Source organism: Fukomys damarensis, unplaced genomic scaffold, assembly GCF_012274545.1.
Source record: "Fukomys damarensis isolate Sample0158 unplaced genomic scaffold, DMR_v1.0_HiC HiC_scaffold_14, whole genome shotgun sequence".
NCBI classification, from domain to species: Eukaryota; Metazoa; Chordata; class Mammalia; order Rodentia; family Bathyergidae; genus Fukomys; species Fukomys damarensis.
The window spans coordinates 43411514-43429410 of record NW_022900926.1 but is presented as its reverse complement, the minus strand read 5'-3'; the positions used below and the strand labels follow the sequence as shown (position 1 = coordinate 43429410).

General features: G+C 44.1%; 1 protein-coding gene across 6 annotated transcripts in view; it reads right to left on the bottom strand.

Annotated features, from left to right (window-relative positions):
- The window catches only part of Tram2 (translocation associated membrane protein 2), a 77633-nt gene that overhangs the window by 10404 nt on the left and 49332 nt on the right, over window positions 1–17897 (bottom strand). For all 6 annotated transcript variants that reach the window (XM_010631081.1, XM_010631082.1, XM_019208497.1 and 3 more), the window contains 2 exons: window positions 6655–6764; window positions 6063–6179 (listed from right to left, as the gene is read on the bottom strand). In XM_010631081.1, coding sequence (XP_010629383.1) covers window positions 6063–6179; window positions 6655–6764 — 227 coding nt within the window. The remainder of the gene's footprint in view (window positions 1–6062; window positions 6180–6654; window positions 6765–17897) is intronic.

The window sequence follows — 17897 nt, the reverse complement described above, 5'->3', positions numbered from 1 at the left end:
AAAAAAAAAAAAAAAAAACACACGGAGGAAATAATACTCCTCCAGCAAAAATCAGCTGATACCACAAGAGTCCAAGAAACAAGTATTGGGTGAACCAATGAATGAAGAAGGTTTTAGGAAATTTTTTTTCTTCTAAAGAAAAGCAAGACCTTTGGTCACTCAGGGAAGGTCAGACTAATACAAACTCCTTACAGGAAGAAGGAAATGAGGGGCCAGGATGTAGCTCAGTGGTGCTTCACCTGCCTGGCAAGCACAAGGTCCTATGTTCAATCCCCAGTACCAGGAAAACAAAACAACAACAAAAAAGCTCTGAAGACAAGCTGAGAACCTCAGCTGTTTACCTTGGGATTAAAGGCAGGGGCTTCATAACCTTGGGAAGAAGAGAAGGTCAGTATGGCTTAGTGGGAAGCTCTCTGGGCATTGCGTCTGGGATGCACAACTGGATTTCTAAGGGAAAGCTGATTCACCCACCCTTGAGTCACTATGTGCCCTCTGACCTGTAAGCACACATTCCATTTATAGTTCACAGCCCCAGTGCCATACCCTTGGGCCTCCAAGAGCAGAGTGACTAACTAGTAGGCTCAATCAGATGCACAAACCACTACAGTCACTGTTACTGAGAATGCAAGGGAAAGGTCTCACCCAAACCTTATGATCTATCATCTCACTGTCTTACCTCCCTCCCTGGGGTGCAGAGGTGAGAGGCTCTGGGCACTAGGGTGGTAGTTTGTGGTGACAGAGAACTCTTCCTACAACCACACTGTGGCTATCTCAACAACCCCCTGTGCCATTCATACATCTGCCTTCATGGATCTCTGATCCCAGGCACATGGTACCTGGTCTTACATATTCTCTGCCTCCTTCCAGGGAAACGGGGTGGGGGTGGGGTTGCCCCTTTCTGGAGGAAGGAGCAAGTGTTTCACAGGAAAAACAGGCACTTCTGGGACTGGGATGGGAGGGGTATTTCTGCCCCCCCTCAAAGACTTGGCCAAGAGCAACAGCTTGCAACAATTCTCCAGCCTAGAGGGTTTTAGATCTTTAAACAGGAGCCCTCTCAGAGTGGCCTCTTTACTTTGGAGACAGAAGTCTGAACTCTGACACCAAAAGGCAAGAAGAAAACTCCCCAGAAAAATGCTGCCCATTTGCAAGGGTCTAGCCTGCTGGGACTGGAGGAGGTGGAACAGGGAGGAAAGCGGGGGAGTAGGAAGAAAATGACTCACTGCTCTGAGAACAGCGTTTTCCAGCCCTCTATCCAGGCAACTGTCTATGGGACACTGGGGCTGGGCAGCTTCCGAGCTTAGGCAAGCACGCCAAGGTACCTGAGTTCCCAGGCTGAATGTAGCAACAGTACTCGCCCACAAAGCCTTCTATAGCCCAGGCCTCAGCGGATGGTTTGGGGGAACTCCTAAAGTGCTTTGTTCTCGATTCCTCATGACCCCATGAGCCCAGCAAGGCCTCAACACATTGAAGCGACCCCTCCAATTTTCCCAGCAGCATTCCTTGCTAGTCTATGAACAAAAAGAACCACAAAAACAGCAGAAATCAGACCACACAGGCAGCCATTACCTAGATGCAGATATACTCTTATCATCTCAACAACTAAGCACCTAACCAACCTGCTCCAAAAGCAACTAGTCAGTTAGCAGCAACTGCTTCTGACAGTGGGTTCTTTCCACCAGGTTCTCACCAACCAATGGATTTAGGCTTTAAAATAAGAAGTCAGACACCCCAGGGAAGTCACACAGGAGAGACCAAATGTCCACCCACCCTGCCTTCTCCAGTGGAGAGTTTCACTGTTGTTTTTCCCTCTTTTCTCTTGAACAATGAGTAGTACATTGAAAATAGATTAAAAGTTAGAGGTTGACATTCTTAGAAAATCACTCATGGTCCTGTTACTGCTCCTGAATCTATGCTGAGAAAAACATCTGAATCAAATACCCAAATAAATAGAGTTGATATGTTTGGTGGGTGGGATTTGGGGTGCATTTCTGCTTTCTTTTTTGAACTCTTCTGTATTTAAAATAATCCGTATTTACAAAAAACATCAATTAATTATGTTAAAAGCTGTGGAAAGTTGGAGAAAGAAGACACAATTGTAACTATTTATCATCCTCCAATGAGCATTCAGTATGCACAAGACACTACACTGGGGCATAGCAGTGAACGTGGTGCCTGCTAGTGAGTAGTCCAGAGGCCAGTGTAGAAGAAACAGACACAGAGAATACACACATAAATCAGAAAGATGCCAGTAATGGAGGCAGTACAGAAAATGCAACTCGGGGCTCTCAGGTGGAGACAAGAAAATGTTGGCCATACAATGTCTGTGCATGGAAAACCTGGGCAGAGGAACCCCCACTGCAAAGTCAAGGTGGCAGAATGGCCAGGACAGTGGGAGGAGCAGGGGTGAAAACCCCACAGCTGTGTCCACTCAGCTGAGACCACCAAGGCTGGCAGGACCCAGGACACATGAGCAAGGAAGAAAAAATAATTTCACTGCAGCTGTGAGGGCAGCTTTTAAGCAGGGAAATGCACGATTTAGCTTACGTTTTAAACACTCATCTGACCAAGCAGAGTGCATGTGATGGGAGAGCTCAGAGTGGAAACAGCCTCTTTCTGGAAGGAACATAGTGGTACAGGAAAGAAATGAGGGGGGCTTAGGCTTCACATCTTATGAGACTACTGACACCTGAGGCCAGATGACTGTCGTGGAGCACACTGAAGGACATCAGCAGCACCCCTGGTCTCCACTCAAGGAATGCAAGTGGCATATGCCAGATGTCCCCGAGGGGCAAACTCTCCCTACCGCCCCAGGGCACTGGAGCAAGTAGAAAGCAATGGACAGCATCAGAGCATTCTGAAGGTACCGCTTGCAGGATCCACTGAAAATCTTACTTTTCTGGAAAGTGAAAGAAAGAGAACTGTGAAGATTTTGCCTTATAACAGAAAAACTATGATGTAAAAAAAATTCAGCTGTTTTTACAAATCTCTTTTACAGACTACCTCTCTCTGGTTCTTCAGTCACTTTCCTCCCAAGCAGATGACCTGGGTAGAGGAGGTGAGGCAAGGCATAAATGGTGATATTAGAAGCTGGGTCACTGGAGCTCTCTCTGCAAGGTCCCCTGGCCTCCATGTCCTGCTGAACAAACTGGTAGGAACTGGCTCTCACCAAAACAAGACAGTCCTGAGCTTCCCTGAGAAAAGCCCTACATTCTCCCCACCTAATGTTCACCAAGGTTTTCAAATCCTTAAGGGACTGAAAGAAGCAACAGAGCAGCTGAGTACATCACCCGCTGGAAGGGGTATTAGTAACTCGGCTCTGGCCTCCAAATCTGGTCTCCATGTGTCACAACTTGGATGGAATGTCTAGGAGTGATGCTGGCAGGCTAAAAGTGACTCAGAGATGAGGCAATGCATCAGCTCAATGCCCTTTGGTATCCAAAGGCCTTTGTACCTCAAAGCAGCCCAGGTCTCTAGGTGGCCATGAATTCATCCAGGGGTTGGGAGAAGCAGCCTGGAACTCAGAAGTACAAGACTCCTGTGCTCTGTACAAAGCAGAAGTACCCCTTAAGCAGTGTAATCCTGTCCCTGCCTCCCCAGGAGGGGAACAAGGTACACAGCTGGAGAGGAAAGAAATTTTAGTTCCCAAATTTAAAATTCCTAATGTACTGCTTAGAAAAAAATGTTCTATAATGAATGATATTATGAATAAAACCAATACACAAAAGGACATGTTGACTCCTGCTTTGAAAATAAGAATTCCATGTTCAGCTCTGGAAACAAGAGTTCCTTGTGATATGAGAGCTTGTCACTGTCAAAAAGGCAGAAAAAGAAGGAAAAGGATCTGTAGGAGGCAGGAAGGAAAATCTCAGAAGTCATAAGGTCATTGAATTTTCTAAGCCCCAGGCCTGAACTTCTCATTGGACCAGGTTACAGACAGGAGAGGCTCCAGGTGAGGATGAGGGTAATTAAATACTCCCTACTATGACAGGCAGAGTCTTGTTGCAGCAAAACCCAGAGGACTGTCCATATTTCTTTGTATGAAGGAATTGTGCTGTACTGGTAGTCACTTGAAATATAAGTCCTACTGTAGAAAGGCAAGGTAGATAAATCTTCTGGTCCTGCAGGTATGTGTGGAAATGTCATTGATGCTCACAGGATCTGACGTGTGGAGAGGGTGATGCTGGCTTTGTCTAAGGCAGGCCAAGACAGGCACAGAAAGTGTGTTGAACTTGGAGCTGGACCTTCAAGGGCAGGCCATCCTTGCTACTTCAAAAACACATGGCTGTGTTAAGATTAAAACTAGATCCCTATCTTTCACCATGCACTAAACTAAAATCCAAGTGGATTCAAGATCTAAATATTAAAACAGAAACACTAAACTTGCTGGAAGATAAGTTAGGCAGAATTCTCGAAGACACTGGCATAGGAAAAGACTTTATGAACAAATCTTCAGTAGCACAGGAACTAACACAAAGAATCACCTTATCAAAAAGCTTCTGCATTGCAAGAAAAACCAACAGAGCTAAGAGACAACCTGCAATGTGGGAAAAAATTTCTACCAGCTGTTCCTCAGAGCAAGGTCTACTATCTAGAATATATAAAGAACTCAAAAAAAAATCAGACCCCCCCCAAATATAAAGACCCAATTCAAAAATGGGCATCTGAAATGAACAGAAATTTCTCAGACAAAGAAGTAAAAGCAGCAAGTAAACATATGAAAAAATGTTCCACATCACTGGTCATTCGAGAGATGCAGATGAAAACATCGCTGAGATTCTACCTCACCCTAGAAAGAATGGCTGCTATCAAGAAATTAATAACAAGTGCTGGCGGGGTTGTGGGGAAAAAGGAACCCTTCTCCATTGTTGGTAGAAGTGCAGACTGGTGCAATCACTGTGGAAATCAATATGGAGATACTTCAAAAAAAAGGAGTAGGGACAGGGATTTAGGGCACTGGTGCTGCCACCTGCCTCACAAGTACAAGGACTGGAGTTTGACTCCGATACAAAAAAAAAAAAAAATCACCTAGGAGTAGAGGTCTCATTTGACCCATCTATCTCTCTGCTGGGTATCTTTCCAAAAGAATTAAAAGAATCATACCACAGCAATATATGCACACCCATGTTTACAGTGGCACAGTTCGTAATAGCTAAAACTTGGAAACTGCCCAATTGCCCATCAACTAGAGAATGGATAAAGAAGATGTAATTTTTCCTTTAAATGGAGTACTACTCAGCCTTAAAGAATGAGAAACTAGAGAGGTAAATGGATACATAATGACACCATACCCTTCAGTGAAATAAATAGGATACACGTGTAAATACCAAATAGTTTCTCTGGTGTGAAAAACTAAAAGTGTAAATAAGGTTTAAACTGTGTAAGTGATAATGTGAAATAGGAAGAAAAGGGCTAAAGGAGTAGGGGAAGTGGGAAGGGTAGGGGAAAGGAAATAAGGGAAAAGAAAAAAATATGAGAAAAGGAAAAAATGGAAACAAATTCTTTGTAAGTAGGAAAGGGAGGAGGGGTAAAGGGAAGGCAGGAGTATGGGGAAAAAATAAGAACCAAGATACAACATGTAAAGATCCAAGATCCCAGTGATGAATGTAACTACTGTATACCTAAAAAGCACCAACACACTTAATGAAGTGGGAGGGGAAAAAAAAAAAGCACATGGCTGTGGCCACACTGCAAAATTCAAGCTTGGGACTCTTCGACCTAATAACAACACAGGTAATGGAATGAACATGATATTTACCCCCTAGGATGTAGCATTTACAGACAGGCAAGTAAAACAATACAGCTTTAAGTAGATACATGGTATGTTCATTGTAATATCAGGTTAGCAAGTGTTATTTTTTAACACAGTGACTCCAGCTATTGAAAAGTATCCATAACATCTGGCCTCTCACTGCAATACCATAAGGAAGCAAAGAGAGTTTCAGTCCTAAGAAATGTGCTCTTTCACTTCCCTATGAACGCTTTGCAGTCCTTTTATCAGCAATCTAAGAGGTAAGGCTGCCTCGTGCCTGACTCACTGTCCTGCAGTCCTGGGGACCACTTACCGTCACCACCACGTACAAGCACCATATCACTGAGCTGAGATGAAAGACGACCAGCTGCCCAGATTCATTGAACTTGCTGTGTTTGACCTTGGAGAGATGAAGTCGTTTGCTGATTTTCTAATGAATAAAGAAAACCCAACATATTAATATATGAGTATATCCATATTGGGCAGATTTCCAACTCCTGATTCCTCCCCACAAAGGGGGTGAGTACTGTTAGAATCTTGCAACTGGATGTAACCCAAGTTATTTACTGTAAGCTTGGTTTAAGGCAAATATTTTGAGATTAACATCCTTAGCTTACGCATGAAGAAAACATCCCCCAAGCATGCTATGTATGATAGATCCCAAAGAGGACAGTTTTCTCATTCTTCAGACAAGGTAAGAAATACTATCGTCCCTGTGCTGATTAAAGGAGGCTGTAGAAGGGGGCAGATAACAAAATGTGCTAAGGAAACCCCAGTCAGTAGGAACCACCAGAGGGTGCTAACTGGGGGACTCAAGGATGCAAAACTGGTTTTGTCCAAGACCAAGTCCTCTACCCCAGACATCTCTCTGGCTACTGATCGCACCATCTGGACTTGTCACTTACATCTAAAATGTACTCCTGAACCACAGCGTGCAAGATGATGGTGATGAAGATGTAGAACAAGATTGTGACCAGGTCTTTCGGGCCGTAGTGGTAGTACACCATCTCACTGTCTGTGGGGTGAGAAGATCCCGTGAGACCCCAAAGTGAACAGATGAGAACAGAATGTGCCATCAAACACCACCCGCTTGCTGTAGCCCTAGACTTCGAAGAAAACTTCTTCCCAAACATCCTACCCAAATTCTGGACTTGGCCTTTGGGAGGACCAATGCAGAGGACGAAGTGTCTTTGGGTACTATGACCATATGTCTCCTGGGTCTGGGCACAAGAGCACAGATGTTAGGAGCCAATCAACACTGTCACTGGTCCATGACTCCCTGCACGTCTGACAGTGGCTAAACAATAAAGTCGCTGTGTCTCAATCACCTTCCTGGTAAAACAGGACTCCAGCCACACTTCACTGAAGAAGCACAGCGGGGGGTTACACATGTGGAGTTTGCATCACAATTATGTGGGACCTTGAGGTTCCTCTATAGATAACCTTTCTGCACCTCAGTTTCCTCACCTGCAAAGTGAGAATAACAGATCCTGTATCATAGGGTTATTCTGAGAAATAAATACATTAGTAAGTGTGAGGTGTTTAGAACAGTGTCTGCTACACGGTAAGTGCTATGTATGTATCTGCTGTTATTTTTCCTGATGGGATAGTATAAGGATTATATGAGATAATTTGCAGTGTGCATGTTTATCACAGTACCTGTAACTTACAAAACAAAACATCTGCAACGAATGGAGGCTTATCATCTTTATGACAGGGATCCACTAGAATCCTAGGGAATGAAGTCTCACGAGACCCTGGCACTGTGACCTCCTTCCCCAAGACTGATGAGAATTCAGCCCTGGCCCCAGCAGCCAGCTGCAGGCTGACAGGAGACGGGAGAAGGGCCATCTGGGCCTCACAGTGCTGTGACCGCGTCCCCTGATGCCTGGCCAGCTGTGCTGCTTCACCCTGAGTCACACGCACATGAGTCATCCCTTTGCCGGGATGCGTTTACCAGAAGGTAGGCCAGGGTCATTTTGGCTATGGGTGGCCAGAGAACAAAGTAAAGCCATACTGAGTTTCTCTGGGAGTTACCTCTAACCCCAGCCACCCTGGACAGGGAGAATGGGACAATCAGCAGACCAAATGGCAGAGAACATGAACTCTGAAATCTGACAGACTTTCCTTTTCCCTCTCCCTTTTCCTTTCCACTAGGACTTACTTTGGGAGAGGCACTGGGCTAACAGCTGAAATACGGGGATAAAAGTTGCTGCCCTTAGTGGCCAAGCTCAGCAGGGGGATGGACAAATGGACAATCACCCTACAGGCAGGCTGGACTGTCCAGAGGCAAACATAGTGGGTGGCACAGTCGGGGCTTGGCTCTAGCTGGGGTGAGCATATGGGTGGGTGCTTGTCCACATGAACAGGACACCCACAGAAGCCAGGGGACAGCCAGGTAATAGTGGAGGCATCTTGAGCTCAGGAAGCGGCACCTGCAGGGCTGTTGGGGAGTGCAGAGAGAGGCAGAGGGTGCAACAAGGCTGACGTGAACACCCATTCAGCATGTATAAGCCCACACAGCAAAAGGGCGTGGCCTTTACACCCTGAAGACAACACAGAAACACCCTAAATTCACATTAAACACGAAAACAAAACTTGTGCTTTGTAAGGTTTACTTGCCAGCTGTGAACAGACAGCAGCAATGCCTGAGGTCAGGCTGTCCGACAGGAAGCTGCTCAGTGATCCAGGAAAGGAGCTACAGGGCCTGAATCACGTCAGGAGACAGAGGAGGGCAGAGGCCAGTAGTCCACAGAGAAAAATGGAGGTGACATGATGGCCGACCTGCCTGATAGACACTGCAGGGGAGGCAGAAGAGACTCATGTGACTCAGCCTCCTGACTCTGCCCACCACTTACACCACTACATCTTCCCTGCCTCTTAAGAGAGGATCAAAGGACACTAACTAGATGGTAGCGTGAGTGTGTGGGCATGTGTGCACGTGCATGTGTGTGCACATGTGTTTTACTGTGGATTGAAAACAGGACCTTCACACTGAGCTACACCCCTATCTGTTTTCCCTTTGTGGTTTTGTTTTTATTTTTTGAGACAGTGTCTCACTAAGTCGCTAAAGTGCCCAGGCTTGGCTTGAACTTGTGATCCTCCTGCCTCAGCCTCCCATCAGCTTGGGCTACAGGAACAGCATATTCTGGAACTAAAATAACCAAACACGAGAAGTTTCATCATCAGGCCATCATCATCATTAGGTAAAATAAGATTTACATTCAACAAAATAAGCTCTGAAATTGGGAAATAATGAACAGCACAGGCTTTGGGTTATTTGTTCTAAAGCCTTTTGAGGGCTACCCGCCTTTCTTTATTCCAAATACTATGGTTCCAAAGTAAATCTTTCTTGAAGCAAGAGTAAATGCATGGAGGCTGAGGATGTAACTCAGGGGTAGAATCTTTGCCTTGCATTCTCAAGGCCCTGGGTTCAATCCCTAGTCCCTCCCCCAAGTAAAAGAAAATAAAACAAAATTAAATTAAATTAAATTAAAACAAACACACACAAATATTGTCTGAGCAGGCTCACACTGTTTTTCGCTGTGAGAGCTGCATGCATTTGTGCTCATCAGCCACACGGGCACACACAGGGCCCTGGGCTGGAGTGGAGAAGGCGGTGAGCAGCGGGCAGAACTCCTGCCTTCTCAGAGCTCAGCAGCACACATGAAATTCTCACATACTTCAAAACCAGTGGCCAAGAAACTTCAAATTGAAGCAAAAACAAACTGACTTATTAAGAAATGGGCAAAGGACTCAGTTTTCTAAGGAAGACACACTAGTGGCCAATAAGGACATGGAAGGATGTTCAGGATCACTGGTCATTAGCACATGAGAACTACCTCACATCCACTAGGATGGTTACAGACATTAGCAAATGTTGGTGAGGATGTGGAGAGACTACAACGCTGTGGCCTAGCGGAAATGAAAACCAGTGTATCCATGACAGAAAACAGTATAGTAATTCCAAAAAACAAAAAATTAAAAAGAGAATTATGGTATAATTCAGCAATTCACCTTCTGAGTATAAAAGTGAACAAACTGAAGGTAGGAGCTCCATGAAATATTTGTATATCCATATGCTCAACACTCCCAACAGCAAAACATTAGCAGCAACTTAAGTGTCCATCAACAGATGAACAGATAAGACAAAATGTGGTCCATACACATATCAAGCATTATTCAGCCTGAAAAGGAAAGGCAATTCTGACACTTACTAAACATGGGACGGATCCCACTAACAACAGGTCCCCAGAAGAATCAAATTCATAGAAACAGAAAGTAGAATGGGTGTTGCCTGGGGTCAGGGGTAAAGAAGAAATAGTTGCTACTCAGTGGGATACAGAGTTTCAGTTTTTCAAGATGCAGTTAGCTCTGCAGACTGGTTGCACAGTGTGAGGGCACTTAACACTAACGAACTGTACACTTCAAAATGGTTAAGATGGCAAATTTTATGTTATCTGTATTTTACCATAATTTTAAAAACAACCGAAAAACCAGCAGGCAGGTGTGATAAGTGATCCTTGGTACACTGCAGACTGAGGTTGGGGTTGGTAAGGCCTGCAGAGGTGGGACATCCAGAAAGGCTCCTCACAGATCACAGGAGATCAGGGAATGAGGACCTCCACACCTCGTGCAGAAAGGGGGCAGTGGACAGGACAGACAGATTCATGAGTCGGATCTGGGTGATGGAATCAAAAGAATCAGCTGACGGCCCGGCTGCAGGGGATGAGTCTCAAGTTCCTGGAGTTTCAGTTGTATTCTGCAGCCCTCCTTTTTTAATTCAGAATTCTTCAACAAGCATTATCTCATTTGATCCTTGAAATTATCTCATGTGAAGGGCAAAGGAATCGGAAAGAGACACAAGAGTTCAGAGATACAAGGACGTGGCCCATTTCTCAGGTCTCCCAGTTTCCGACCCCAGTTTGGCCTCTAACCCTCCCCACTTCCTCTCAACTTCATATCCAGATTCAGAAAGCTGTCCTCTGACTCACACAAATTATCTTAATTACTTTCACTCTTATCTGCTATCTTCCCTTTTTTTTTTTTTATCAGAACAGGAAAGTAGGGCTGGGATTTAGCTCAATGGTTCCGCCACAAGCGCAAGGTCCGGAGTTCGATCCCTGGTACCAAAAAAAAAAGCTGTATCAAGTCAAATTACACTTAAAAAAAATAGAATAGGAAAGTAAATTCTGCTTTCTAGGAGCTATAGGGATTGGAACTTTGTTTAAACAAACTGACAACTGGTGACTTTAATTTTTAAAAAATGAAGGGAAGGTTGTTCACTAATTCTGATAAAACTGCTCTCATAATCCAAGTTAGAGCTTCTGATCCCCAAAGACTGCCCCAGTACTACATTGGCTTTCAAAAAGCACAGCAGTTAAAGAACAGCAAATGTTTGGGAGTAACCTATCATAAATATCATAAGGAAAAACTTCAGCAACACAAATGAACACAGTGGTCCAAGAGGCGTAAGAGATGTCCTTTTATCAGGGAGGACCACTTCCGGGAGTAAGCCATAGTTTTCCTTTCCACAAATAAGGTTTTAGCTGTTTTTTTTTAAATGTATCACTACCTTCTTGTTCCACCTTTCACATCTCCACTTTTACAGAGTGGAGTACTTAAAAATACACCAGTTAAAACTGGGAGAAATGGAAGTTGGTGGGGGTAGACTCAGTATCAAAGGCATCCCAGATAGGAAAAGCAACTAGAAAACTCCAAAACTCATGTGCCATGGGGTGCTGAAGGTCCTAGGAAAGCTGCTTCTCAGCCACTGTGGCCAAAGGAGAGGTGTATCCCAGTGTGGGCAGATGCTTGGTATTTCAAAGGCAAAGAGACAGATCTTCAGAAGAGATCATCTGATTTTCAAATATTGGTGACTAATTCAAAATGTTTAAAAACATTGTATAAGGGCCAGGTGTGGTGGCACACGCCTGTAATCCCAGCACCCAGGAGGCTGAGGCAGGAGGATTGCTGTAAGTTCAAGACCAGCCTGGGCTACCTAGTGAGTGCCAAGTCAGTATCAATTACATAGTGAGACCCTGTCTCAAAACAAAGAAACAAACAGAAACATTGTATAGGCCAACACTAAAATGGCCAATGAAAATACATCTACAGGCCAATTCTGACAAAGGGCCATGAATTGTAACCTCTGGCCAAGATGACCCTGGCCCAAGATTCCCAATACCAATAGTATGAGTCTTCTTCCAACACAGCCCCCAGGATACACAAATGCTTACTACTGTAGGAATCAATCTAGCTTTGGAACAAAGAACCTTCAATCACAAGCCTGCCTCTGTAGAAAGCCTACCCCACTTCCTATCAAAAGTGACACTTGCCCTGCTTATCTCTGACCACAGTTTTAAAAGACCTAAAATAATCAATAAGAGCCTTGGCTGTTTTGATGACCTCTGTGAGCAGCTGTCCCTTTTGGGGAGTAACATTCTTCCTGATCTCCTGTTTTGTTTCCTATGACTAACAGACATTTTCCTATTTCCTTCTGATATGCCCTAGAAGCAGCTTCACCTGCCTGCCTAGTCTCATGTTTTCCAACACCGCCTGGATATTACTGGTCAGCCTCTTGCTTCCTCCTCCTGACCTGAGCTGGTGGCTACTCGCTGTCAGTGTCCCATCTGCTTTTCAGAACTCATTAGGCTGTTGGCATCTGCCCAGAAAGCTTCTCCCTTCGCCTGAAGACTGGGTGCTCAAAGAGCATCACTGAACTTCTTGGATCCTTCTACCTCTCCCAGCTTTGCTCCTAAATCCTTGCCAATCTGTATTTGTAAAACTGACTTCTATAGGTTTCTGCGCTGACAGCCAACTCTGTTTTCATATCATTTCAAATCTCATTTGTCAGGAATATAAATACAAAAAAAAAAAAAAATCAAGAACCATGAACAAAATCGAGACAAATAAATGGAGCTGGCCGGTAGCACAGTGATAAGCGTGCTTGCCTAGCATGGTCAAGGCCTAGCTAGGTTCAATCCCCAGCAATACTAAAAAAGGCAAAAAAATACAAATGAGCATGCTGTGAAATATTTACAATTCAAATCAGACATAAATGCTTATCCTGATAATATGTAAAAAGCTTCTAGAACTTAAGGATAAAAAGATAAAAAACCAGCTGAAAAATAGGCAAAGAAAACAGACAGTAACATACTATTCACAGAAAAAGGAAACAGATGGCTCTTTCACATTTATGCTCAGCCTTACACAGAAGAGAAATGCAAATTAAAACTACAGAGACTCCGTTTCGTACCTATCAGATTGGCAAAAATCCCAAGCATGACAGGACACTTCCTGCTGAGATGGCAGGGAAACAAGCTCTCGTACACCCTGGTGGGGTCACAAATATGGTGCTACCTCTTTGCAGGGCACTTGGCAATTTCCGTTAGGGTTAGAAGTGCATCAATCTTCGTGCAGCAATTCCACTTCAGGAAAGCCATCCTCTAACTATACTTGCCATGACAAAAGCGGTCTGTGCGCAGCTATGCACTACAACAATGCTGGCAAACCGATGGCACACCTGCTTCGGTGGCTATTTGTTTCACTCAGAACTCTAAAAGGTCTGCCATCACTGCACCACAGCACTGTTTGTTTGTTTTGTGGCATGCAGACTGACTCAGGGTCTCTCCCTATCCTTTTTTTTTTTTTTTTTTTTTGAAACAGGATCTTGCTAAATTGTTAAGTTGTCCAGGCTGGTCTTGACTTAAGATCCTTCTGCTTCATCCTTTCAGAGTGCTGGGATTATTACAGGCACTTGCCATTGACACCACTGCTTTTAACAGTAAATTAATGAAAACAACCTAAAATGTTTTAATCTATAGGGAACTGGTACACAAACTACAGATATACAGGGTAAGCAACTCTTATCTGAAATTCTAGAATCTGAAATATTTCAAAATCCAAAAATTTTTGAGTATCAACGTGAAGCCACAAGTGAAAAATACCGCACGTGACCTCATGTGACAGGATGAAATGAAAACGTAAGCATACTAAAACTGCTGGATAAAGTTACCTTTAGGCTATACATATAAGGTAGATATGAAACATAAATCAATTGTATGTTTAGATTTGGGTCCAATCCTCAGAGAGCTCTTACATATATGCAAATATTCCAACATTTTTTAAAAATCTGAAATCCCAAACACTTCTGGTCTTAAGCATTTGGGGTAAGGGATAGTCCACCTGCAATATACAAGGCTACTCAAAGTGCTGCTATGTGAGCTTAGAAATACCCATTGGGCCTTCTCCAGGCCAAGTAGCTCAGAAACTCAGAGATTCTGTATTTAACCCAGAATCTGTGTTTAACTACACCTCTAAGTGATTCTGACTCAATTAAAATTGAAGGACTGATGCTGATCCCCTCTCCCCCCAAATCAGAGAGAAATGAAACAAATGGGTTAAACTGATGAGGGGACTTAGAACAGCAACTGCTTTGGGAAGTGGTACTGACTCAAAGAGGCATAAGGAAGCTGGGAGTGTGGCATCTTGATCTGGCTTCTGATCAAGTGGGTGTGTACGTACTAAAAATTCAGCATGCTGTACTATTAAAAATACATAAACTTTAGCAAATGTACTGTATGTTGTTGTGAAAAGGTATCCAAGATATATTACTTAGTGGAAAGAAGCAATATAGGTAAGAAAAAGTAATATTCCACCTATAAGAACAAGAGAAAAAGAAAAAAATATGTATTTGCATTTGTATGCTGTAATGCTAGAAGTCAGAACAGAAATCCTGGAAGGTGCTCAGGAGAAAATGATTGCCATGGGGTCGAGGAGAAGAGAACATTACAGAGTAGGAACAAGACTTTTGCTCTGTTCCTTTTCACACATGCTTATACTTGAACTGTGTGAGTATATGTTCTGCTCAGGGTAACTCAAAATAAATGCATGCATGGCTTCTCCCCGATTCGCACAAATAAATTTAAAAACGATGTCTTCTCACTTTTGCCTTCCTCCGCTCTCCCTTCCCTTCCCTTCCTTCCCTCCCTCTGCTCCTTTCCTTTTTCCCTCCATCCCTCCCTTCCCAAAGTGGCCAGGAACATGGGTGACAAGACCTAATGCTCACTTTTAGATCTGCCAGTGCCTAGCATGTGCCCCAAGGTCTCTCACACTCAGTTATACTTCTGGACAATGAGAATAGAACTACCTTTTCTCACAAGCTGGAAAAATAAAATATATACCTGACTCATAAACTGTAGTGTTATGCAAATAGATAAAATCAGTATGACTCTTTTCAGCAGAAAGAATCAGAAGGTAAAAGGACAGAACATAATTACGCAGCACCAACCCTCCCTCCCCCCAAAACCCTACCACCTATTAAGAGTTCCATGTAAGGTAAATAATACAGATGGCAGTTACAAGCCATGTATTGGCCATGCATTCTATTGACGTCTAATAAATGACATCATGGACTCCTCACAGCAGTGCTAAGTGTTATCCCTGTTTACTGACACAGCAGCTGAGGCTCAGAGACAAGCAGGAGATGAGCCCACGGGGCCTGCAGCTAGGGAGGTGGCTCAGGCCTGCCAGTACCAGGGGCCAAGCCCACCAGGTCCCCACCATACCCGGGGTGAGAGGGAGGAGATGAGCACACAGGATGAGCAGGGGCACACAGCTTCAAACAGCAGCATTCTGACCTCAAGTTAGGTCGCTCAGCCCAGGCTCGAGGCCACTGGGCCACTCTAGCCTCCCAACCTGGAAGACACAGCAGGGACATTTTAACCACAGGCACTGTGGTGGTCTCAGACACACATGTATACACAAACACACATGCACACTATCATGGCTTGCACTGCTTTCTGGTCCTCCCCAAAAAAGTATGTATAGCCCTAGTCCCTACCACTTTATTTGGAGGTAGGATCTTTATAGGGCTAACAATTTTAAATGCGGTCACTCAGGTGGAACCAGCTCAAATATGACTCTATCCTTCTAAAAAACAGGAAATGTGTCAAGGCACGGTAGCATGTGTCTATGATCCCAGCTACCTGGGAAGCTGAGGCAAGAGGGTGGCAAGTTCAAGGCCAGCCTGGGCAACAGGCTCTATGGAAAGGGGAGGAGGAGGAGAAGGAAGAAAAGAGGCGAGGGGGAAGGACAGGAGAAAGGAGGAGACAGAAGGAGGAGGAAGAAGAAAGAGAAAAAAGGAAGGAGGAAGAAGAAAAAGAGAAAGAAGAGGAAACGGGAGGGGCTGGGGTTGTTGCCTAGTGCTAGAGCATTTACCTAACAGGTGTAAGGCCTGGGGTTTGATTCTCAGTACCACAAATAATAAATAAATAAACATGGTCAATGTGAAGAGACGCAGGGAAAAGACAGCTATCTACAAGCCAGAGAGAGGCCTAGAACAGAGATCTTTCCCTGACGCCTCAGAAGGAACAAGTCTGCTGACACCTTGATTTCAGACCTGTGGTTTCTATACTTTCAAGAAGATTACTTCGGTTGTCTAGGCCAGCCAGTATGCACTGTTATCACAGCACACACATACACACATACACACATACACACAGTCCAGTCCAGAGAATTAAAAATCTCACTGACAGGTTTTCAAAGCTACCATTTTAACCTCATGCCATATGCTCTGGAATATGTTGTCTCCAGTTTTATAGTTTCTTGAGGCTCCGTTCCTTTGTACAGAGTAATAATACTCTCTGTGGCCTTGGGGAAAGAAATATAACAACAGCTGGCCATGGTGGCACTGACCTGTAATCCTAACTATTTAGGAGGCTGAGGCAGGATGATCACAAGGTCAATCTGGCAATCCAGTGAGACCTTTCTCAAAATAAAATAAGGGATGGGGATAATGTGGCATTCCCAGGATTCAATTCCCAATACCACATTTAAAAAGGGAAGAGAAAATAGAGGGGAGGGAAGGGAAGGGTACAGGAGGGCAGTGGAGGGGAGAGGAGAGGAAAAGAGAAAAGAGTGAGAGAGGGAAAGAGAAGAAGGAAGAAAAGGGGGAGGAACGAGGAAAAAGAGGAGGGAAAAAATGGAGGGAGGAGGGGAAGAATGTCACTGCTGCAATTTACAAATCTGTGGGTTCATAAGACTCAACCAGACATGACAAATGCATCCAGGGGGTGTAACATTTGAAGAATGCTTACAGATGCAGGAAGGCACGAACTTTCAAAAAATATTCACTAAAAGCCATCAGGGAAAAAAAATCTCTCAAAGATCACATATAACAGCAACAAAAAGCCGGGCGTGGTGGCGCACACCGGTAATCCCAGCACTCAGGAGGCTGAGGCAGGAGGATCCCTGTGAGTTCAAGACCAGCCTGGGCTACTTAGTGAGTTCCAGGTCAGTCTCAACTACATAGTAAGACCCTGTCTCAAAAAACAAAACAAAAAAAAATTAGCAACAAAAATATCTAAAATCAGGGCCTACATAAAGATAAAAATTTAGGAGAAAAAATAAGAACAAAGATATATCATGTAAAGGTACAAATTCTCAATGATAAATGTCATCATTTTGTATACCTAAAATGTACCAATAAACCTAATGAATAAAAATAACAATTTCAACAAACTCATTGTTAACCTAAGGACAAAATTTCTCTAAGAACAAATTGATTAGCCATAAAAAAAATATGGTAGTCAGACAAGAGAAGTAAAGATCTGATCAAGAGAAACAGGGAGGTGAAGATCAGCAAAAAATAAAATCAGGCTGCCCGTGCTGGAGAGAGGCTCCCACAGCCAGGCACACTGGGGCTCTGATTTACTTTAATCATACAGACAGGACCTGAGGGCCAGAGGTGGCTATCTGGCACAACACAGCCAGAAGGCAGCCAGGTCTCTGCCTCCCAGATCCACGTCCCTTATGCCCAATATGCCATCCACAAACCCAGCCTAATAAAGCTTTCCAAGACCTGGTGCTGCAGGGGTGTGGACAGCCCAGCCCCTCCTCTGCTCTCACCCATGCATCACTGGGCGCATCAATCAATTTGCTAAAACCACTTCCCTTGGGGCCAGAATAGATGAGACCCAAGTCTCTTCCAAGCTATAAGGGCCCCAAGTCCAGTTGGGTAGCTTTCATCTGTAATCAAGTTCAGCTTCCACCTCCAAAGTACTGCTGCCCACCTGTTTCTTTCCTTTCTTGCCCCCTCATGAGCTCATCTTACAAAAAGGGCTCAATTTGATAAGTGACACCAATC